The sequence below is a fragment of the Tenrec ecaudatus genome, chromosome 2 (genome assembly GCF_050624435.1).
Source record: "Tenrec ecaudatus isolate mTenEca1 chromosome 2, mTenEca1.hap1, whole genome shotgun sequence".
NCBI classification, from domain to species: domain Eukaryota; kingdom Metazoa; phylum Chordata; class Mammalia; order Afrosoricida; family Tenrecidae; genus Tenrec; species Tenrec ecaudatus.
In genome coordinates this window covers 209,172,393-209,194,988 of record NC_134531.1, presented here as the reverse complement: position 1 = coordinate 209,194,988, position 22,596 = coordinate 209,172,393, and the positions used below count along the sequence as shown (strand labels likewise).

Genomic DNA, 22,596 nt, shown 5'->3' with positions numbered 1-22,596 from the left:
CAGCCCAGTGCTTCGCGCACTAAATCCTAAGCGTGAAATTGGAGGGCGAGCCGCTGCGTCCGTTTCCGCTGAAGCCCCTTAGTCGGGAAGCGCTCGGGGACGGCGGGGTTCCCGGCCTCTGGAAGGATGGGCTCGGCTTCGGCTAGGGCTCCAGCTGGGGCGGAGCACGGGTAGAAGTGAAGCCTCGCGTGGGAGCCACCTTGGGCGTGGGCGGGGCCTCGGGCTCAGGCCGGGCCCCCGGGCAGCTTGGAGAGGCGGAGCTCCGGCCTCGGCCCGGCTGCTGTGCGGACTGGGACGCGGCCCTGGAGGCGGGGCCCGCCCGGAGCGGTGGCGTGCGGTCCTCCGGCCGCAGAGGGCGCTGTGGCGCGGCGGCCTGCGTCCCCGCACTGCCTCCCGGAAGTGGGTGTTCGGCGTGGTGTGGGGAAACACACGTGCAGCTGCAGCAATGAAGTTCGCTTACCGGGTAAGCGCGTTGGGACGCGGGCGGAGACATTTGGGGGGGTCGCGCAGCGCGTTGGCCCCGACGCTCGGGGTGCGCGGGTGGTCGTGGGGCCGGAGACAGAGCGAGCGCGGCGGGGGTGGAGTCCAGCGCTCCTCCCTGTCTTCTGTGGGCGACCCGAAGTGATGAAGGGGGATGTTCAGGCTTTCTAAGGGAAGCCGCGCCTGCCGGGAGAATGGAGGGATCGAGCAGGAGTGGGACAGTGCAGTTTGTGCTGAGCGGGAACTGGAGCGGGAGGGAGGGAGCGGACGCAGGAGGCGAAGCTCAAGCGCCGCTACCTGGTGGCGTCCGCCTGCCTGTTCGGTGGGGTCATCGCGGGGCGGCGCGTAGACTAACGGAGAGCTCGACCCGACTGTGGATTTGAGCATGGGAACCCAAGAGGAGCGAGAAGGGTGCAGACAGGCAAGCCAAGCAGGGGAAGAAGAGAGGGGTAACGGAGCCCACACTTCAGGTCCGCATCTCTGCCTTCTCTATTGACTTCTATCTCTGGAGCCTTTACACCCTTGCCCCCGCTCACTCAGGGAACGGCCCAGGTGTGTGTTGGCTCCTGCCCCGCCTGTCCTCACTGTTGATCTTTGCCTCTGGGATGTCGTGGAGACAGACACCCAGGGCTGGCCTTCAGCTCTGCTGCCAGACTTGGGCTTTGGTGCCCAGCCTCAGATGAAGCTCGTCCTGTCTGGAACTGAACCTGGCTCTCTGTCCCAGTTCGGGGGAGGGCCTGGCCCGTCATCTAGCACCTCTCTGGATGGGATTCCATCTTCTCATCTCTTTCCCACATCACTCGGCCTCTTGAGACGTTTCATCTCTTTCCCCTAGGATAATGTAAGAGCTTCTTGCCCACCCTTCCGGCTTCTCCCTTGCCCCCTTCTGTCCTGAGAGTGCTCCTCAAGAATATGAGCCTGGTCACATCACACCCTGAAGTCCTCCCACCTGGGCAAGAGCTGCAGAGCCTGGTGCAGCTCGTAGTTGTCACCTGGGTTCTTGCTCCGCTGGCCCTCTTCTGGGGGCCTTCTCTGGGTGACGGTCAAGGGCCCCTGGTGCACATTCTGCCGGGTGGGCCCGCTGTCTCTGTGAAGCCTCTTACCCTCTGTAGGGACTGAGTCTCTGTTTGATGGATGCAGGAAGGAGTGGTTGTGGCACACTCAGAGTTTGGCTGCCTGGAACGCAGGATGCACTCCGAGTGCTTGCTGCTTTTCTGTTGCAACTTTTCTCCCCCTGACATGTAATGTGGGCCCTGTGCCCAAGCCCCAGTACAGTGCCCCATCATTGAAGGCTCCCTGATGCTCACGGCTCTGTCTGCCCTTCTCAGGTCAGGTTCTGGGCTGTTCCCTTCCCCTTTGATCTGGGGTTCCAGTCATCTGGGTGCTGAGGAATACATTGGGGTAGCTGAGGGGGCATGAGAATAGTTGGCAGGGCCTGGTGCCCCGTGGGTGCTCTTCCACCAAACACCCTCTTTTACCTTTTCCTGTGAACAGATGCTTGGTCTCTTCTATGTGTTAAGCACAGCTTTCTTCACTTTGTTTCCCAGTTCTCAAATTTGCTGGGTACCGTATATCGCCGAGGAAACTTAAATTTCACGTGTGATGGAAATTCAGTCATCAGCCCTGTGGGAAACAGAGTCACTGTGTTTGACCTTAAAAAGTGAGTATGAGAAGTGATAGTCAAAGAACTGCTGCTGATTAGGGTTTCCAGGCAGAAGCCGGTGGAAGATGTCTCACTGCTGCACGTGTCCCCTTGCTTTGTACAGTGTGCCTGCTCATCAGCACCTGCTGAACGGGGCTTGTCATTTTGACCCAGTTTGAGTTCCTCGGTGAAAATTACAGAAACTGTTCACATTTACCTCCTACTGTGTGTCCATGTAACGAAACATGTATTTCCAAATTCATTTTCCCCTTGGCCTTCTGATCTCAATTCTCTGTGTGTGACATACCTATCTCTATGGAGATGCGTTTGTTTGACACGAGCATACAATGAGTATCGATCCCAGTAAATCGGCTTCATTTATGAAAGCATTACTTCATTGACAAATATAAATCAAGTCCAAAAGTCCTGAGAAAGGAAGCATCAGATGTAAAGATGATCAGTGCAGTGAAGGTCGTCTTATTGACCGACCGACCCTAGTGACCCTTAAGGTATGTTGAACTCAGTATCTCACATGTGGTACAATGTTACATACTGGAAGTTTATATAGTATCACCTGGCTTCATTTATAGACTAGTAGTAACTAATTACCGTATGTACTCGTGTATAAGCCTAGTTTTTCAGCACAAAAAAATGTGCTGAAAAACTGGGGTTCGGCTTATATAAGGGTCAGTGGTACCCCAGCAAGATGTAATGTCTCACTGGCGATTGTTGTTCCTCCACTGTTCATTCAAAGCCTGCTGATGCAGAAGTACCCGTAGAGGTCACTTACGCCGGCAGCTGAACTGATAAGGATGTGTCTGGCTGCGCTCCGTCTCTCCCCTCTGGTCTCTGTGTTTATTCACATCCTGCATTTCCCACCCTAGGCTTATACTCGAGTCAATCAGTTTTTCTGGTTTCCCAGGTAATAATTAGATACCTCGGCTTATACTTGGGTCAGCTTTATATTCTAGTATATACGGTATGTGGTTTTGTTCATCTGTCAGCTTGACACGTGTCCACAGAGATGGTTCAATGAGAAATGTCGTAAGCCTAGTGTTAACTGTTGGGCACCAGCTTTCCGGAGTTGAAGGACGGCCCTGGGAAGGGGGTTGGGAGGCACATCGTGCCATTGGGTTGCAGGGGGATTGCAGTGGGTACCTAGGTTGTTGACACTGTCCTTGTTGGGTGCCACTGAGTTGGGGCACACAGTTGGCCTCACTGGAGGAGGGTCGAGAATGCCTCCCAGAGTTGGGGCTGCAGACGGAAGGGGTTTGTGCTCCACCTGGGCTCTCCCTCACTAGGAAGCCCCCTGTGTGTGTTAAGTTTGCAGCACAGAGAAGTCGAGCCTTGGCCCTGTTGGAGAGAGCCTGGGCTGTTGACCTGCTGGCACTCTTGTCACTGGGCCCCCTCACTTTGAGCGAGGCAGCCTGACCCAGGGAGGTGCAGCCAGACTCAACTTTCCTTGCGGAGGCCTGGCTTGGCTTCCCTGGAGCGTGCTGCCGCGTTCCTTTCTTCCCCAGGGGAGGGCTCCGGGCAGCCGTTCACGCCTGCTACTTCTGCCCATGTACCAGGAGGCCTGGGCTGCCCAGAGGCTGCCCTCGGGAGTGTTCCAGCTGTGGCTGGAGGCCTCAAGGAAGGCTGTGACAGTTCTTACTTAGTTAGCAGGGAGTGCGCTAGGGTCGGGGGCTGCTACGCTTACCGTGTCGAACGCCCAGCGCGGGAGTCGCAACGTAAAATTTGGAAAACAAGGTGATCCGAGTACAGAATCAGAATTGAGTTCTGATATTGGTGATAGCCTGGATGCCACTGTTTCTGTGACCACATTGAGACACTTGCTCCTGTCTGTGTGTCGTTGTAGTTAATCCCTCTCCTCGGGCTTGGGGCTTGCTCCCAGGCTCCTGACACTAGACGGGCGCAGAGTCCTGTGGGACACAGTCGTAGAGGTGATCTGGGTGCAGTCGCCATGGGAAAGGGCTTTGTGATGTTTGCAGCCTCCCGCGCCCTTGGATTCAGTGGACACGGGAGAGCCTGGTCTGGAGGCTTGGGAAAGGGTGTGGTGTGGGCAGGGGCTCCATCCACCTCCTTCTCCTGCGGCTTGCTTTCCAGCAATAAGTCGGACACTCTCCCGCTGGCCACACGCTACAACGTCAACTGTGTGGGGCTCTCTCCAGACGGCCGCCTGGCCATCCTCGTGGATGAAGGTAAAGGCTCCGGGCTGGAGCGGGGCATGTGGGGGAGGTGGACAGCAGCACAGGGCACCAGGAGCAGCCACCCCCTACCCCTGAGGCATCACAGAGCCCTGGTAGCGCTTACACAAGGGACGAGGGCATCTTTTACTGTGGGCGCTGAGTCCTGGTGTAGACAGGGGCGAGAACTTTCTGTCGGGGACCCATGTCTTTGAGTGGTGACAGTGGAAGATGTCTGTCGGCGGAGCCCAGTGTCCCTGTGTGGAGGGCTGAGGACATGCGGGCCCCACAGCTCTGTAGAAAGAAGAGCCAGGAGCACAGAGTGGCCTGTTGCGGCATTGCCTGGCCTGGCTTTACCTGCTCCGCCTGTGTGCCCTTCAGCAGTTCCACCCTCTGAGCCTCATGCTCCTCTGACAGGGTCCGTGTGGGTGATGTGCACGGCAGACCTGGCCCCTAGGTGCTGTAGGATTCCTGTCTGTTGGCAGGAGAGCCCCTTGCCATTTTGGACCTAGCCTGGTCTGGGACTCCTGAAAGACATGGGGCGCCCTGTGCAGGCCGAGCACTCGATTCTGCAGTCTGTATGTGGTGGGGGTGGGATCGCTCTGAGAACTTGCGCCAGCATGACCGCCATGCCTCCCCTCTTGCAGGTGGCAACGCCCTGCTGGTCAGCCTGGTCTGCAGAACCGTGCTCCACCACTTCCACTTCAAAGGCTCCGTGCACAGCGTGTCCTTCTCCCCGGATGGCAAGTAAGGGGCTCAGCCGGCCCGTTGGCTGCCCTTGGGTGCTGTCTGCCCCTCCCTCTCTCCTTCCCTCCCTCACTGGCCATGCCCCCGCTCCAGACTTTAGAGCGTCCCTACTCCAGAGGTGAGGGAGTCCGTGGCCTCAGTGACTGGGCACTGCCACCTTTGGGTGGCTCACGTGGATGTGGTTGGCTCACAGACTCGGGGAACACTGCACTGCACACTGCCCTGCAGGGCTGCAGTGCATTGCACAGCAGGATGCAGAGCATGTTGACCACAGGGAAGAGGCGGGGAGGCAGAGCCCTTCCCTTGGGGGGTTCCCCAGCAGCCAGCTGTGAGATGTCCAACAGGACCGCCTGGCTGCTCTGTCCATTTCTGCTGGGGCCCTGGCCCCCTCATCTCGCCTCCCTTGGCAGGAGAGGTAGCAGGGTTTGAGGGGCCGAGGGGCCAGCCCCAGGGCAGCAGAGGGCTGTCCGGCTCAGGGATGTCCCAGGCTCTCAGGCTGTGGGGCTCCTAAGTCCTTGACTGTGTCTCCACGTCCTTTCAGGAAGTTCGTTGTCACTAAGGGCAACCTTGCCCAGATGTACCACGCCCCTGGGAAGAAGCGGGAATTCAACGCATTTGTCCTGGACAAGACGTACTTCGGGCCTTATGACGAGACCACGTGCATTGACTGGACAGATGACTCCAGGTGGGGCTGGTGGGCGCCGCGGTGAGAGCCAGGGCCGGACGTGGTACCCAGAAGTGTCAGTGTGGCATGTTACCTTGTGAGGCTCATCCGGCCTGCGTGCAGCCCATGCCATGGGGAAGGTGGAGGAGGGTGGCTGCTGGCCCTGGGCTACCCCCAGTCCCCAGACAGTTGTCATGGAAACGAGAGCAGTCTCCACGAGGGGGTGGCGGAGAGCTTCCCATACATTACAGGTGTCGGAGTCTGCCGGGCACCTCCTGACCTGTTTGTGTCAGCATGGAGAAGGGTGACTTGTCCCCCAAGCTCACTTGTGTTTGTTCTGTGGCCGAGGAGTTGGCTCTATGTGGCCCCTTGTGTTCACTCTGTGGTAGGCAGCAGTGCTAGCTAGCCACTTGGCCACCCCTCCAGGCCTCTTCACCCTGGTGAGCTACTTGGGGCGTCGAGAGGCCCTGAAGTCCCAGCATTGACTTTCTCCAGGTAGAAATCAGTCTGCACTGATTGGCTGGGACCAGGTTCCTCCCACAACCCTGAACAGGCCTGGCCTGTGGCCCTCCACCCACTGATCACTGTGTGTGCATTGCCACCCCGCGTGAGGCCCAGGACTGGACCCTGTTGAACCGGCCGCCGTGCACTGTAGTACCTGCCACCTAGGACTCGCACCGGGCAGGTGTCGATCTCTCACCTGTGATGGCCGCGGGCTATTTCTGAGCCACTGCCTCAGGTAGCCTTTCCCACCACATGCCGCCGAGAGCCTGCTGAGGCTGTGCTGCTGCCCCCTCATTTCCAGGTGCTTCGCAGTCGGGAGCAAGGACATGTCCACCTGGGTGTTCGGGGCCGAGCGCTGGGACAACCTCATCTACTACGCACTAGGGGGACACAAGGATGCCATTGTGGCCTGCTTCTTCGAGTCCGCCAGCCTGGACGTAGGTCCTTGTGATTCTAGCACTTCCATCTGGGGTGAAGCTGGGCTCTGGAAGACCTGGGAGGAGGTGGTGGCTCCCGTGTGGCCTCAGGAATATTTCAGGGTGGAGTGTGCATAGCAGGGCTGGTGCCGGGCCGCAGACCTAGGCGGGAGCTCACCCCGTGCCTCCCCTGGCAGCTGTACACACTGAGCCAGGACGGAGCCCTGTGCGTGTGGCAGTGTGACACGCCCCCAGAGGGTCTGCGGCTGATGGCCCCCCGAGGCTGGAGGGCAGACCTGCTGCAGCGGGACGAGGACGAGGAGGAGGAGGATGGGGAGAAAGAGACCACGGTGCAAGGGACGGCCACCCCGTCAGAAGAAGAGAAGAAAGGAAAAGTGAAGTACACACGGCTGGCCAAGTGCGTCCGTCCCTCCTGTGCCCCGATGGGGCGGGCGTGGGTCAAGAGGACCTGCCTATGACGTAGCCCCCTGTGGACCCAGGCGTAGCTCTGACCATGCACAGCCATGGAAGCTGGCTCATGCAGTGGGGTCAGGGCAGCGGGGAGGGCGGGACATGGCCCCTGCCTGTGGTTAGGGGTCTCCGGGCTTCAGAGCCAAAGACAAGCAGGAGGGTGAAGTTAGGTGGTTGGGACGAGCTGCACCTGTCCTGGCTGCCTTTGCCTGGCCTGCCACACCTGTTGCATCTGTCGTGGGAGCCTGCCCTGCACTGACACTCTGTCGGGGAGTATCTGGGTACCAGCTAGGGACTCCCCTGGGACTGGGCAGAGCGGACCTAGGGGAAAGGACCAGTGAGGTGAGCAGGTCTCTGTGAGGGGAGGATACGCCAGGGCAGTGACAGACGGCCTCTGTCTGGACCCTGACAACCTGGGGATGGGACGGGTGGGCGAGCCACCTGCCGGCCCCTGGGCCACTCTTCCTCATCGCCTTCACCCAGGTACTTTCTCAACAAGGAAGGGGATTTTAACAGCCTCACGGCGGCAGCCTATCACAAAAAAACCCACCTCTTGGTCACTGGCTTTGCTTCGGGAACCTTCCACCTGCACGAACTCCCCGAGTTTAACCTCATCCACTCCCTGAGGTGAGCTGCTCCGGAACCACTGTGGTCGGGTCGCTGTGCCCCCGGGAGAATACCGCACATCCCTGGGAGGTGCTGTGCTGCCTGTGGCCGAGGCGCCGGCAGAGCCGGGGTGGCTCGGGGGTCGGCTAGCTCTGGTGGAGGCGGCACGGGCTGAGCCTGGAGGCCGCCTCCCTCGCGCTCTCGCTGCACTTCGACCCCCAACGAGTGTGGTGCTTTGTGTTTCTTCCGTTCATCTTGGGGTCAAGGACTTCTCGCCCTGGCCCTGTGGAGTCCCGCACTCCTGGGGCTCAGAGCACAGGCTGTGCCCTGGGTCTGCTAGTCTGACGGTGTCTTGGTCTAATGTGTGTGTGCGGGGTAGAAGCAGGGGCCTGCTGCTGCGCTGGGGTCCTGTGGGCTCCAGGTGTCAGACCAGATGCTTCCAGGCTCACCCTGTCTCCGCCCCACCCTCTCCCCAGCATTTCCGACCAGAGGATCTCATCTGCTGCCATCAACAGCTCTGGGGACTGGGTCGCCTTCGGATGCTCAGGTTTGTTGGGGGCCAGGCCCCCGGCTCCCCATGCCCATAGCGCACCCCTGGGCCCACCAGGCTGAGGTTGGAGCCCTGTAGGTCCTGCTCCATGGCCGGGAGTGGAGGGCCATGGGGTGACTGGTGACCTGTAGGGTGGGTGTGGGCTGCTTCCCCTCATTCTCACATGTTTGATGTTCCCTGGGTGGGCCAGTCGGCGGCTGGCATGGGTAGTGAGGTCTTGAAGCCCCTGTAATCTTTCACGAGCTCTGGTCTTGGCCTTGGCCTTGCCCCCAGCAGGTCTGCCGGTGGCCAGGTGTGGGTGCCTCTGCCTCAGGGTCCTGTGTGGCTGGCTGGACCTGGGCCAGCGGCTCTTCGGGCACCATGGCTCCTCCTGAGTAGGCAGCTGACCCTGCCCTGCCGCAGACACACAGTCTTGTCCACAGGCAGTGCCCCTGCTGGCTTCCCAGCTCTTTCCCCACCCCTTCAGGGCACTGCTTTGGGTGGGAGCTTGCTGGATCAGCACCCTTGGGAAGGCTGCCATCAACCTGTGCCTGTGCCCCGTGTGCCCGCAGGCCTGGGCCAGCTGCTGGTGTGGGAGTGGCAGAGCGAGTCCTACGTGCTCAAGCAGCAGGGCCACTTCAACAGCATGGTGACGCTGGCCTACTCTCCCGATGGGCAGTATGTTGCCACCGGCGGGGACGACGGCAAGGTAGCCCTCACTACCCCATGACCTATGTGGCCCGCGGTGGGCCTGGTCAGCATGGGGAGAGCCTGTTGGAGCCAGGGCCTGGGCTCAGGGGTCAGTAGTGTGGGGAGGGCCTGGCTGGGGGTCTGGGACCCAGCAGCACAGTGTGGGACCTGGGGGCTTCACACATCCCTCATCCCTCCCCTCAACCTCCTCCCCCCCCCCCCCAGGTCAAGGTGTGGAACACGCTCAGTGGCTTCTGCTTCATCACCTTCACGGAGCACTCGAGCGGGGTCACCGACGTGACCTTCACGGCCACAGGCTACGTCATTGTCACCTCGTCCATGGATGGGACTGTGCGCGCCTTCGACCTTCACAGGTGACAGCTTCGCTCCGGAGGCGGCGTGTGTTGAGCCACCTCCTGGGGTGGGTGTGGGGCAGCACGGGCACCCTCCCTCCCCCCCTCCCTTGTGCAGGTGTGCGTTTGAGGGCCACCCGTGATGTCTGCTGCGAGCCGGACCTGTCGCTCCTTCTCCCGGCAGGTACCGCAATTTCCGCACCTTCACGTCGCCTCGCCCCACGCAGTTCTCCTGCGTGGCCGTGGACTCCAGTGGGGAGATTGTGGCTGCCGGTGCCCAGGACTCCTTTGAGGTCTTCATCTGGTCCATGCAGACCGGCAGGCTCCTGGATGTGAGTGGGGTGGGGCATTGGCCCACAGAGGGCCTGCCCGGGACAGACAGGTGCCCGCTGAGCCCTCTCACCAGGACAGCTCAGCTCGCCCGGGCCCAGAGGCCAGGCACCCCCGCCAGTACCATGTGCAAGTGGCAGAGCTCCGGGGCAGCCCAGGGACCCTGGGCAGCTCCCCTCAGTGCCCTGGTCTGGTCTCCGCAGGTTCTATCGGGCCACGAGGGGCCCATCAGCGGTCTGAGCTTCAACCCAGCCAAGTCTGTGCTGGCCAGTGCCTCCTGGGACAAGACGGTCCGCCTGTGGGACATGTTTGACAGCTGGCGGACCAAGGAGACCCTGACTCTGAGCTCAGACGGTGAGTGCTGCGAGTGTGCTGGTCATGAGGCCAAAGCCTGGGGGGGTGGGCGTGGGGCGGGGGTGGGTGGTGACTGCAAACCCAGAAGTCAGAGCTTGTGGGCAGGTCAAGCCAGTGTTCCTTAACCTGGCCCTGGGTGTAGGCTTGGCAGGCCCCATGCTGGGCCCTGAGCTCAGCTCTTGAGCTCCATCTCTCTGTAGCACTGGCCGTGGCCTTCCGCCCCGATGGCGCGGAGCTGGCTGTGGCCACGCTGAACTCACAGATCGTCTTCTGGGACCCCGAGAGCGCGGTGCAGACGGGCTCCATCGAGGGCCGCAGCGACCTCCGATCCGGCAGGAAGGAGCTGGGCAAGATCACTGCCAAGCACTCGGCCAAGGGCAAGTGAGTGCCGCCAGGGCGGGATTTCCCCCAGGACCCCGCGGGGTCTTCCTCGGCCTGAGGCCCCAGCAGCAGGCTCTGAGAGCGCCTGTCCTTTCTGACCTCGCTCATTCCTGACATGGGGCCTGTGCTCAGGGCCCCTAAGGAGAGGGGCCGAGCCTCACCCACATAAATTGGAGGCACGGAAACCCAGCACGAGAGTTGTTGGACTTGCAAAGGCTTTTCATCAAAACTGGTCGTGCAAGTTCTTACCAAACATGAGAAAACACCGTCTCTCAGAGTCCGACCTCTGTGGTCTTCAGGAAAAGGAGAATCCAGCTCCAGGTCAGCCCGGACACATGACTGAGCGGCAGTGCCCAGACGTGCCCCCACCTGCTCTCGTCCTGTGTCAGTTCTGGCCCTCTCTGCTGCTCAGCTGGGTTAGGGACTTTGTTCCTGGAAGCCAGTGGTTACAGTTTAGAATCTGAAGTGCTCAGGACGGTTTTGGTTTCTCCCTTCCCAGCTGTGCCCATAGGAACCTCTCTGTCACATGGCCCCTTCTCCTCTAGCTTGCTCAGGCAGCGTTACAAGTGCTTTTTTGGGCTGCTGCTGAGTACCCCAAAGTCCCACCTGCAGGAGGTAAGCTCTGGGGCTCAGCAGACCTACTCTTCCAGCAAGCCTCCTGCCCCTTCGCTTTGCTCGCTCCATGGGCTGGGGAGGGCACTGCTCCATCTGGTGCACCGGCTCTTGGTGCTGCTGCTGCCTCTCCCTTGTCACCTGGTGTCACGGCTCCCTGTCCTCGGATCCAGGAGGTTCCGTGCGCAGGGTTCTCAGGGCCCAAGGGATGTGGACCACTCCTGGCTCTCTATTCTTGGTGATGGATGACCACTTGGAGCTTCTGAGTCGGGTTCATTTTGAACCTAGCAGGATGGCAGAACTGACCAATCCCCTGGCTGAGTGTCCGTGTTTTGCAATCCCAATTAACCCTCTAGATAATCCTTCACAACCGATCTGTATAGCCCTGCCTGTCAGTGTCAGCTGAGTTCCTTTGATGAAATGCCTTTGTCTTCTGAAAATCCAGGGACAGCCCCGGGAACGCAGCGCCTCGCACTCTGACAGCTGCTGCACCCACACCCTGCTGAGCTGGGGGGTCATTTGCCTGCTCTGGGCCAGCATGCTCTGTGTGGCAGCCACTTCCTCCCTCTGACGCCCAGTGCCACTCAGGGCAGGATGCAGGGGCTGCCATGCCCCTCTCGCCTGCTCAGCGGCGGGCAGGGCTGCATGACGCCTGAGCGTGTGTTCATTGGGTCCTAGGTGTGCTTTTCTCCAGACTTGGGTTCTGTAATTTCTGCCACCGCAGTTTTTCCAGATGAGGTGGGCTGCCCATGTGGGGCCGGTGTGATACTGGGCACCCAGGTCCCAGTCCACCATGTGGGTTCAGGGAAGTCAGAGTCCGGGAGCTTTGGCACCTCTCAGACACCTTCGTCTGTGCTGCTTCTCTTGTCTCCAGTCGGCCCTGAGCTCTGTCGGGATGGGGGGGGGTGTGCATTTCCCACACAGCAAACCCCACTCCTTGCATTCTGTTCTGGTTGAGGCGGGGATTGTCAGCAGGCTCTGAGGAGCGGCGTTGCTGAGTCATGTGGTAATTCTGGGTGTTAACTGTGTGAGGCACCGGCCCCGTTGTTTCCAGAGCTGCGATGGTTCACATCCCCCCAGTGTGGTGTCTCCACAGCCAGGCCAGCACTTGCTGCTGTCTGCCTGCCGTATCGTAGCTGTCCTGGAGCCGGTGAGGCGGGAGCCGGATGTGGTTTGGTTGTGTTATTAGCCAGTCCCCTCTCTACTAGAGGAGGGGGGTCTTCATCCAGGCGAGGCGAGTTCATCGTAACTCGCCGAGGTCTGTCTGCTGGCTCCCCATCCCTGGTCAGATACACGTCTTGCACATGTGCACACATTTCTGCGCCCCACCCACCCCGTGTTCTCACTGCCCCGAGGGTGTCCCCCCGAACAACAAGCAGTTTTAGATTGATCAGTTCTCGCCTACTTCCTCCCTCCTCTAGCTGCTGGTGCTTGTGTGCTGGGCTACAGGCTGCAAGGTCAGCAGTTTGAAACCCCCAGCCGCTCCGCAGAAGGATAGTAGGCTTACTACTCTCAAAGAGTAACAGTCTCAGAAACTCCACAGGCAGTTCTGCCCCATCCCTGTCCCGTGGGGCCCCTGGGAGTCAGCATCGACTCGATGGCAGTGAGTTTGGTGCCCTGGCTCTGTGTCCTTCCGGTGTGGGGCAGTGAGCGCCCAGATTCTGATTTTTGCCCTACCAAGTGCACGCCACCCAGGAGGGCTGCTTTGAGCACTGGAAGGCAGCCTGCCACCTTCCGTCTGACTTTGGTGGGGCACTGGGCCTTTCCTGGGAAAGCCACTGCCTCGGGCAAGCACACCCCGTGCAGCACAGCTCCTGTGGACGGGTGCCAGGGTTGGCGGCCAAGCAGTTTGTCCAGGGAGAAGCACGCAGTGAGCGTGGAGAGTGGTTGGGGCTGTGTGTGCGTGTGTGCTGAAGCACCTGTCAGCATGGCTGGGTGGTGACCCGCCTGCGGCCTTGCAGGTCCTTCACCACCCTGTGCTACTCCGCGGATGGCCAGAGCATCCTGGCAGGAGGCCTGTCCAAATTCGTCTGCATCTATCACGTCCGAGAGCAGATTCTTGTGAAGAAGTTTGAGATCTCCTGCAACCTCTCCCTGGATGCCATGGAGGTGCGTCAGCGCAGCCGGGCTGCCACAGGCCAAAGTGCACCCCGTGGCCAGCGTAGGTGTAGCTGGGGTCTGCCTTGTGGATGGACCAGACCACTGCTACAGGCCAGGGCCCAGAGGGAAGGTCATCTGGGGCGCCCTTAAAGGAGTGTGGTTCGTGTTGAGGGCACGCGAAGGGGGCGGGTGGTGGAGCCAGGCGGCAGAGTCCTGGACCCCACACAGCGGAGGGGAGGTGTGAAGGGGATGGGTGGTGGAGCCAGGCGGCGGAGTCCCCGACCCCACACGGCGGAGGTGAGGTGTGCATGGCTTTGGCTATTGCAGGAGTTCTTGAACCGGAGGAAAATGACAGAGTTTGGTAACCTGGCGCTGATTGATCAGGATGCTGGGGAGGAGGATGGGGTCACCATCCCCTTGCCAGGTGTCAAGAAAGGTGAGCGGGGTTCTCCCTGGTGGGGGTAGGCTATAGGGGGGTGGGAGGGAGGCCTCTCCTGGGTCACCAGGCTCCAGCTCATGGCGTTTGGATTTGAGAAGCGCCCCGGGGACCTGCGCAGTGCTGGGGCATCGCATGGGTGGAGAGCAGGAGGTGTGCTAGGGGGCCTGTGGTGCATGGACGTTGGCCAGGCTGTCAGGCCAGGCAGAGTCCCTGAGACGAGACACGTGTGCACACTAGTGACATGGCCCCTGGGGCAGCGTGACAGGCCTGAAGCCCTGGCCCGACACTTGGGTGGCACCCTACCTGCGGTGGTGCTAGGGTAGACGTCTTTGCACGTGATCCCCTTGGGTGCAGGCCGTGGACTGTGTTGCCCACCCTGTCCTTGGTTCTTCCCCAGGTGACATGAGCTCTCGGCACTTTAAACCGGAGATCAGAGTGACTTCACTCCGCTTCTCCCCCACAGGTGAGGCCCTGTAGTAGGGGGGGAAGGGTGGGACCAGTGGCAGCATCTGAGCTCCTGAGAGGCACTCTGTTGATGCTGTGCCCAGGCCGGGCTGCCTGTGAGGCCTGGCCATGCGTATGCCTCCTGGCTCTTTGGAAGTCTCTCCTGCCGGCCCCAACCCATGTCCTGGGTGTCAGGGCAATCAGCACTCTGAGACAGCTCGGGGAGGACATGGTCCCCAGTCCGCAGTGTGATCTGCCCCTGTGGACCCCCATCGTGAGTCAGGCCAGGTGTCCAGGGGCTGAGCCACCCACTGCCTGTCCTCTGACAGCTGTGCCCTCTCCACTCCCACATCGCGAGACCGTCTTGCCTGCCACAGAGACCCAAGTGCTTCCTGTCTAGCGGGGACGATGCACAGGCCTGCGCAAGCTACCAGTCCAGCTGCACTCTCGCAGGGAGGCGCTGGGTGCGGGAACGCTGGCCCACGCTTTCTGTTGCACCTGTTACATTTGGGGCTTGCTCTGGTGGTCAGTGCCCTTTCTCTTAAAATGAGTAAACGGTGAAAAGGAATATTGAGCGAGCCAGGTGCCTGCCTGTCCACAGGGCGCTGCTGGGCGGCCACCACCACCGAGGGGCTGCTCATCTACTCCCTGGATGCCCGCATGGTCTTTGACCCCTTTGAGCTGGACACCAGCGTCACGCCCAGCCGGATCCGCGCGGCCCTGCGCCAGAGGGACTTCACCAGGGCCATCCTGATGGCCTTCCGGCTCAACGAGCGGGCCCTAGTGCAGGAGGCGCTGGAGGCGGTGCCCTCGGACGAGGGTGAGCACAGGTGGGGGGGGCAGCTCTTCCAGGTCTTCCCTTGGAGCCTGGGCCGTTTGCAGAGTAAGTGGCCTTTTCTCTGCCCTCCCAGTGGAAGTGGTCAGCTCCTCTCTGCCGGAGGCATACGTGGAGAAGGTCCTGGAGTTTCTCGCCTCCTCCTTCGAAGTATCTCGCCACCTCGAGTTCTACCTGCTGTGGACACAGCACTTGCTCATGCAGCACGGCCAGAAGCTGAAGTCCCGGTGAGAGCCGGCCTGTGCCGCCCAGGGAGCATAGCCTGGCTGGGTCCCTGCTCAGCGGGCAGCGGGCGTCAGGCAGCGGGATTGTCATCCTTGCAGGGCGGGGACGCTGCTGCCGGCCGTCCAGTTCTTGCAGAAGAGCATCCAGCGGCACCTCAGTGACCTCTCCAAGCTGTACGTGTGTGCGCAGGGCCCTGGGGCGGGGCGACCACGCTGCTGCTGCCTGTCCCTAGGGAGAAGGGTGCCCCTGAGAGGACTCGGCTGTACCGGCTGCAGCTGGGCCCGGTCGGGAGAGGCACCACCCCCTTAGAGCATCTGCTGCTGGCACAGGGCGGGCAGGACGGCTCTGGTGTGGGCACCGTGTCCCAGTTCCACCTGCTCCCCCTCTGAGCTTGCCTCCAGAGGAGGGGGATGTGGCGCAAGGGCTGGGCCTCTCCCTCAGAGCTGCGCCCTGACAGCTGCGTGCTTCGGGGGGTGTGGAGGTGTGATGGGCGTAGGGCAGGTCAGGCTCCCACGAGAGTAAGCGTTGTGGTGTCTTTGGCAGCTGTGACTGGAACCGCTACAACCTGCGCTACGCCTTGGCCGTGTCCAAGCAGAGGGGCGTGAAGCGAGCCCTGGAGGCACAGGGCGGCGAGGAGGGCGCTGCCGCCGCCTCCTCCTCCGAGGACGATGACGAGAGCCTGCACCTGCTCGCAGGGCCCGGGGAGGAGGAAGAGGAGATGCTGTAGGGGCTCTGGGCCGCAGCACCGGGCCCCAGACCCACCAATGGCATGGGCTGCCGTGCCCCTCGGGGACCCCATGGGGATGAGGGGACCCCCTCTCCTCCCAAGGAGCCAGCATACACAAACTGCTGGGATGGGGGTGGGGGCGGCCCCTCCCGGACCCAGAGGACGAGCTTTGCGGAAACACAAAGGGCTGCTGTTGGAGCAGCACCTTCACAGAGGCCCGTGGGGCCTGTCCCGGAGAGACTGCAGACGAGAGCTATTTATGTAGGGTGTATATAGGGTTTTGAAGATAAAGACTGGGTGGGGGGGCTTTCTACACATAAAGGTGGATTAAGTCTAATCTGAATGAAACACGTCTGAGTGTGTCATGGTGTGAGGATTGCAGGGCATTCAGCACCCCACCCTTTACACACACACACACGCACACACACACACACGCCTGGTGGCACAAGTGACTGGGATGGAGGAGCACAGCATCAGCCCCCCAGCCATAAGGGACCCCTCATTTGGGGCCCCGCCTGGAACATGCATGAACACAGCCCAAGTGACATAGAGGGTAACTTGGGCCCCCAGAACACACGGGAGGAGGAGGTGCTCTCCTTGGAGAGAGGGGACATGACCTCATGCCTGCCCGAGGGTCCCTCTCCCCTGTGGTCCACTCTGGAGGGACTCCGAGTGGCTCAGACCAGCATGCCCATCCCTCATGCTGGTGCCTGCAGCTGGGGACCTGGAAGGTGTGGGTGGTGCCTGCCCAGCCGCCGCTCCCATTGCTACCTTTGACTGAGCAGCAAAGACACCTGGCATTGGGACAGCCTGTGCACCAAGCCCCAGGCCCGGGCAGCTTTCGGCTTTTTGCACTGGGCCTGCGAGAGACTTCAGTGTGTTTTGGCTGGCACCCCTTGTTCCAGCGGGTCCACAGGAGGTGTCTAGGAAACCAGAATCCCTATACTCACAGGGTGGGTAGCTGGAAGTCCTGGGATATCCAAAGTGCCCACTCTGCCAGGAGGAGCCAGCTGGGGCGCTGGCCAGGTTCCAGAAGTAGAAGCTGGGGACTTTCCAGTTGCGCAGGCTCCCACCACAGCAGACCCTTGTCACTGTTCTTAGTGTAGCCAAGGCCACCTGGCCTTGCAGCGGAGCTTCAGTGAAGCCAGTCTGCCCACATCCAGAAATGAAAAGGGGCCGTGATGGCATGGATCCCTCCCTGCTGGAAGCCCCATCAGCCGGCTGCCGTGGGGTGGGGGAGCCCATGAGCACGAGCATTGGGAGTGGGTGGCTGAGCAGCCTCTGTAGACCTCCCTGGACCCCACATTACCCCTCACTGAGCTACCTTAACACTGCAACCCCACTTCCTCTTAAAAGTTGAACTTAATTCTCAGGGATGTTGCAATTGAGTGTTCTTCCCATCACAAGTACATACCCAAGTTGGAGCTCTTTTTTTACTGACACCTTGGAGCAGGTAATGGTTTTGACCGCTACCCCTGTAATCACATCCCAGTCCCCAGATGCCAGTCAGGATCCAGAACTGAAGGTGAAAGTGGCCTGATTCTCAGAGGCATGAGGGGCCAGGATACCGTATGGCATTGTTCTTTGGGGTACAGGTACAGAAGCAGAGGACAAGGATGGTGAAGTATCCTAGGCTCTTGGTTGTACCACCCCTGAGAGTCTCACATCTCTACTACTTTCCACTTGGCCCTTTCGGAGATCATTAAGATGGCACAGTGGGCCACTTGAGTATCAACAAAGGATAGTGACTGCAGCGGACTGAAATGTCCAGTCAGTCTCAACACTCAGAAAATGATGGGGCGCAGAGTCAGGCATCTCTCCTGCCCCTAGATGAGCTGAGTGCTGGAGGATGGGGGGACCCCAGCTGGGTCCTAGAGGGGCCGAATACAACCACTTTTCAATGAGTTAGATGAACAGCTTCTGGTAAAAGCATCTGCCAACTGTAGGCATTCTTGGCCAAAGACATCATTATGTCACAGGGATGGGACTGGCAAAACCCAGAGGGACTCGGAAAGCCCAAGAACCACTTTTAAGAACACTTGAAATGCTGGGTATATGAGCACTAGTAAGCATGGTAAAGGTCGTGAAGTTGAGTGTAGAACTGGATCCACCACCACTGTCTGCAAATGGCAAAAACGTTGAATCTGACTTAGCGACCCTATAGGCCAGCGTGGAAGTGCTGCTGTAGATTTCCAAGACAGACTGCAGCAGACAGCCTCATCTTTCTCCCATGGAGCAGCTGGTGGTTTTGAACTGCTGACCTTGCAGGTAGCAGCCCAAAACATAACCTATGCCATCAAGGCTCACCCACCCTGCATCCGTTTCTCCCCCCCACCACCACCACCTTTTAAAATCATTTTATTGGGGGCTCATACAACTCATCACAACCCATACATCCATCCATTGTATCAAGCACATTTGTTACCATCATTTTCAAAACATTTTCTTTCTACTTGAGCCCTTAGTATAAGCTTCTCATTTTCCCTCCTCCCTCCCCCACCTTCCCTACCTCATGAACCCTTAGTAATTTATAAATCATTTCATGTCTTACACTGATGTCTCCCTTTACCCATTTTTCTGTTGTCCATCCCACAGGGAAGGGGTTATAGGTAGATCATTGTGATCAGTTCCCCCATTCTCCCCCCACCTTCCCCTTACCCTCCTGGTATAACTGTTCTCATTATTGGTCTTGAGAGATTCATTTGCCCTGGATTCTCTGTGTTTCCTTTTCTTATCTGTACCCGTGTATATCCTCTGGTCTAGCCAGATTTGTAAGATAGAATTGGAGTCATGATGGTGGGGAGGGAGTATTAAAGAACTAGAGGAAAGTTGTATGTTTCATCGGTGCTATACTGCACCCTGGCTGGCTCGTCTCCTCCCCGCAAACCTTCTGTAAGGGGATGTCCAATTGTCTACAGACGGGCTTTGGGTCTCCATTCTGCACTCCTCCCTCATTCACAATGATGAGATATTTTTGTTCTGGGTCTTTGATACCTGATGCCATTGAGACCTCGTGATCACACACTCTGGTGTACTTCTTCCATGTAGATCTTGTTGCTTCTCAGTTAGATGGTTGCTTGTTTATTTTCAAGCCTTTAAGACCCAGATGCTATATCTTTTGATAGCTGGGCACCATCAGCTTTCTTCACCACATTTGCTTATGCACCTGCTTTGTCTTCAGTGATAGTATCAGGAAGGTGTGCATCATGGAATGCCAGTTTATTAGAACAGAGTGTTCTTGCATTGAGGGAGTACTTGAGTGGAGACCCAATGTCTATCTGCTACCTTAATACTAAACCTATAAATATATGTACATAGATCTATTTCCCATCATATATATATTTACATATGTACATGCCTTTATTTAGACCTCTATAAATGCCCTTTGTCTCCTATTTCCTTCCTCTATTTCCTTTTACTTTCCTCTTGTCCCACTATCATGTTCAGCCTTCATTTGGGCTTCTGGAATTTCTCTTGGTTACATTGCCCTTGATCAAGCCCTACCAGGCCTCCTATGCCCTCTTTGTTGTCGATTTTAGATCACTTTTTCCCCTGCCCTGGGTTTGTTAATATCACTTCCTTTCCCCCCCCCCACTTCCCCCGCTCCTTCTGTCCCCCTGGAACCGTTGGTCCCATTGTTTTCTCCTTCGAATTGTTCATCCCACCTATTTAGACAGACCTGCAGAGATAATAACATGCACAAAAACAAGACAGAGCAAAAGAAAGCAACAAAAGAAAAAAACGACCAAAAAAAGCCTATAAATAGTTCCAGGTCTGTTTGTTGACCTTTACCAATCTTTTCCGGTCAAGTCCGATGGGGTGCCTCCCCCTGGCCCCAAAGTCTATTTTTGGTATTCCCAGGGACTTCCTTGCTCTGCTCCCCTTGCTGTTCTGTTGCACGCCCTTAGTGTTTTGCCTGAGTGTGGTGGGATCAGATTGGGCACAATTCCCGCAGTGTTGTCTCCTGTAATACTATGGGTCAGTGAGGGACATTGTGTCTCATGGTGGGGCTGGTTCTATAGTCCTGTCTGCATTGGCTGCTCTGAGCAGGGCTATCATCCTCCGTTCTTGGTGGGCCAGGATGTGATCCACTCACTCTCCCACCTCCTTCGTTTGCACCTGTGTGTTCTGATCAGACATGCCGGTCTCCCTGAAGTGTAGCTTCAGTGCTGTTTTCTGAAGTGAATTATTCTGGGGGGAGGAGGGGTTATCCACGTAGTTGGGATTAGGGTCTATCCCCCCCTTCTTAGGCTAAATTAATCCTAACCTCTATGCCTGTGGCCCACATGGTCGCCGGTTTGAAACCACCAGCAGCTGCAAAGAAAAACCTGGGCTTCCCACTCCCGTCAACAGCTTCAGTCTTGGAAACCCACATGGGTTGCTGTGAGTCAACATTGACAATGACAGCAAGTTTTATGTTCGTATGCTTGTGCTTAGGAAGTCGGGTGGTACAGTGGCTGCACATTGGACTGCTAAGTGCAAGGTCAGCAGTTCGAGTGGACCAGCCAACTTGTGGTTGAGAGATGAGACTTTCTACTGCACTAAAGGTTTCAGGTCTTCAAAAGCCAGAGGGGCTATTCTACTCTGTCCTACAGGGTCACTGTGAGTTGGCATTAAGTAGATGACAGAGCTGAGCTGATGCCTGAGGTGGCAATCTTATTGAAAGTGGGTTATTTTTCCATCTAGCTCAGAAGCAACAAAGTCCACACGGAAGAAGCACACCAGCCTGTGTAATCATAAGGTGTTGAAGGGATCAAGTATCAGACATCAAAGAACAAAAAAGTCACATCACTGTGAGTGAGGGGGGAGTGCAGATTGGGGACCCAAGACCCATCTGTAGGCAACTGGACATCCCCTTACAGAAGAGTCGCAGGGATGATGAGCCTGTCAGGATGCAGTGTAGCAATGATGAAACATACAACTTTCCTCTAGTTCTTAAATGCTTCCTCCCCCCACCCCCCTCCCCACTATCATGATCCCAATTCTACCTTACAAATCTGGCTAGAGGATGGACACTGGTACAGATAGGAACTGGAAACAGGGAATCCAGGATGGATGATCCCTTCAGGATCAGTGCTGAGAGTGGTGATACCGGGAGGGTGGAGGATGGGATAGAAAGGGGGAACCGATTATAAGGATCTATATATAACCTCCTCCCTGGGGGAAGGAAAACAGAAACGTGGATGAAGGGAGATGTTGGACAGTGTGAGACAGGACAAAATAATTTATAAATTATCAAGGGTCCATGAAGGAGGGGGGATGGAAAGGAGGGAAAAAATGATACCAAGGGCTCAAGCGGAAAGCAAATGTTTTAAGAATGATGATAGCAACAAATATACAAATGTGCTTGACACAATGGATGGATGGATGGATTGTGAAAAGAGTTGTAAGAGCCCCCAATAAAATCATTTTTTTAAAAGACAGGATTATTGTGGGTGCATTGTAAGTCAAATCTCTGGAAATAAAAAAGACATTAAATAAGCCATGGAAGCAGAGTTAGATGCCAAGCCACAAGATGACCCAGGTGCTGAACCTGAAAGGTCTGGTGGCGTGGTCACGCGTTGCGCAGTTTGAAACCACCAGCAGCTCTGAGGGCAGTGAGAACCTTAGAGAGACAAGGACCTTTACCCAGGGCTGACAATGGGGCTCCCTTACAGTTGCATCTTGAATCCAGATTCCCAGCCTCCTAGTTTGCGAGAAGTGCCAAAACTACCCTCCGTGGTATTTCTGGTATACCAGTTCTAGATAACTAATGCATGGCAATTTACCTTTTAGTGATTCTCAGCCATCGGTGGTTTTTCCCAACCCCACCCATCTTTTTATGCTGACTCCTGGGAATTTACTCCCCCACCCCCCGCCTTTGAGGACTTAAGGTCCAAAGTGCATCTGCCCCAAGCCATGATGGGTTCAGGGGCCTCAGATACACGTGAAGGTTGGGTACAGAATGAAGAAGACCAAAGAAGAATCAACACATTAGAATTAGGGTGCTGGCGAAGCATACTGAAATTACCACAGACAGATGGGGAAAGACCTGTCTTGGAAGTACAGTCAGAATGCGCTTTATAGGCAAAGATGAGAGACTTTGTCGTAGGCACTTTGGACAAGTCCAGAGAGACCAGTCCCTGGACGATGCCATGGGTGAAGGGAAAACAGAAAGGCCCTCAAGGAGATGGATTGAGCATGGCTGCCACCAGGGCCTCAGTCCTAAGATCACTTGGGTGTCTGCCAGGGACCTCCGGCAACAACGGTCTTGGCTGGCACAAGGGGAAGGAGGAGCTGCTAGCACCTAGTGGTTTGTAAAGGCCAAGACAACGCTGCGCAGCTACTGTGCATTGGACGCCCCCACAGCCGAGACGACTCACACTGCGAAACCCCACCTGAGAGCTACCAGAGGGGTGAGATTTGGAGGCTCTCGGGGAGCCGCCGTTGAAGCTGGGCGAGAGGCTCGCGGGGCTCACTGAAGCGGGCCTGCGGTTGGAGATCCAGGCCTGTGTTCTGGCAGGCCCCGCGGAGCCCCGCACTGCTTCCGCACTGCACTGCGGGCAGCCAGAGGGCCCAGAGCCCCGGCCATTCAGTTGGGAGAGAGCGGCTCAGGTGGAGGGGGCCGTGAGTCCGGGGTCCGGGAGCGTCCTGTCCGCCCTGGGCGGGCAGAGGTCACCGAGGGGCCCAGGTGGTGGGAAGGAGTCCAGGTTCCAGGAAAGGACAAGCTGGTATGGGGACCACACCACGTGGCCGCGGGCTCCCGGCACGACGCCGGCGACCGCGCAGGCGCGGCCCCGCCCACCGCACGCCCCCTCGAGGGGCGGGGCAGAAGCGGGCCCCGAGGCTCCACCCCCCGCGGATTGCGCAGGCGCGGGCCGC

At 58.1% G+C, this 22,596-nt stretch overlaps 1 protein-coding gene across 1 annotated transcript; it reads left to right on the top strand.

Annotated features, from left to right (window-relative positions):
* The first annotated feature begins 365 nt into the window (after positions 1 to 365).
* On the top strand, positions 366 to 16,056 carry PWP2 (PWP2 small subunit processome component). Its single transcript, XM_075542229.1, has 21 exons — positions 366 to 463; positions 2,028 to 2,140; positions 4,229 to 4,323; positions 4,956 to 5,055; positions 5,597 to 5,740; positions 6,525 to 6,660; positions 6,837 to 7,057; positions 7,594 to 7,737; positions 8,193 to 8,263; positions 8,818 to 8,954; positions 9,161 to 9,309; positions 9,473 to 9,620; positions 9,822 to 9,972; positions 10,173 to 10,353; positions 12,927 to 13,074; positions 13,393 to 13,501; positions 13,902 to 13,967; positions 14,550 to 14,768; positions 14,860 to 15,010; positions 15,107 to 15,181; positions 15,552 to 16,056. The coding sequence occupies exons 1-21, from the start codon at positions 446 to 448 to the stop codon at positions 15,733 to 15,735; spliced, it is 2,760 nt and encodes a 919-aa protein (XP_075398344.1). The 5' UTR covers positions 366 to 445; the 3' UTR covers positions 15,736 to 16,056.
* The last annotated feature ends 6,540 nt before the right edge of the window (positions 16,057 to 22,596 follow it).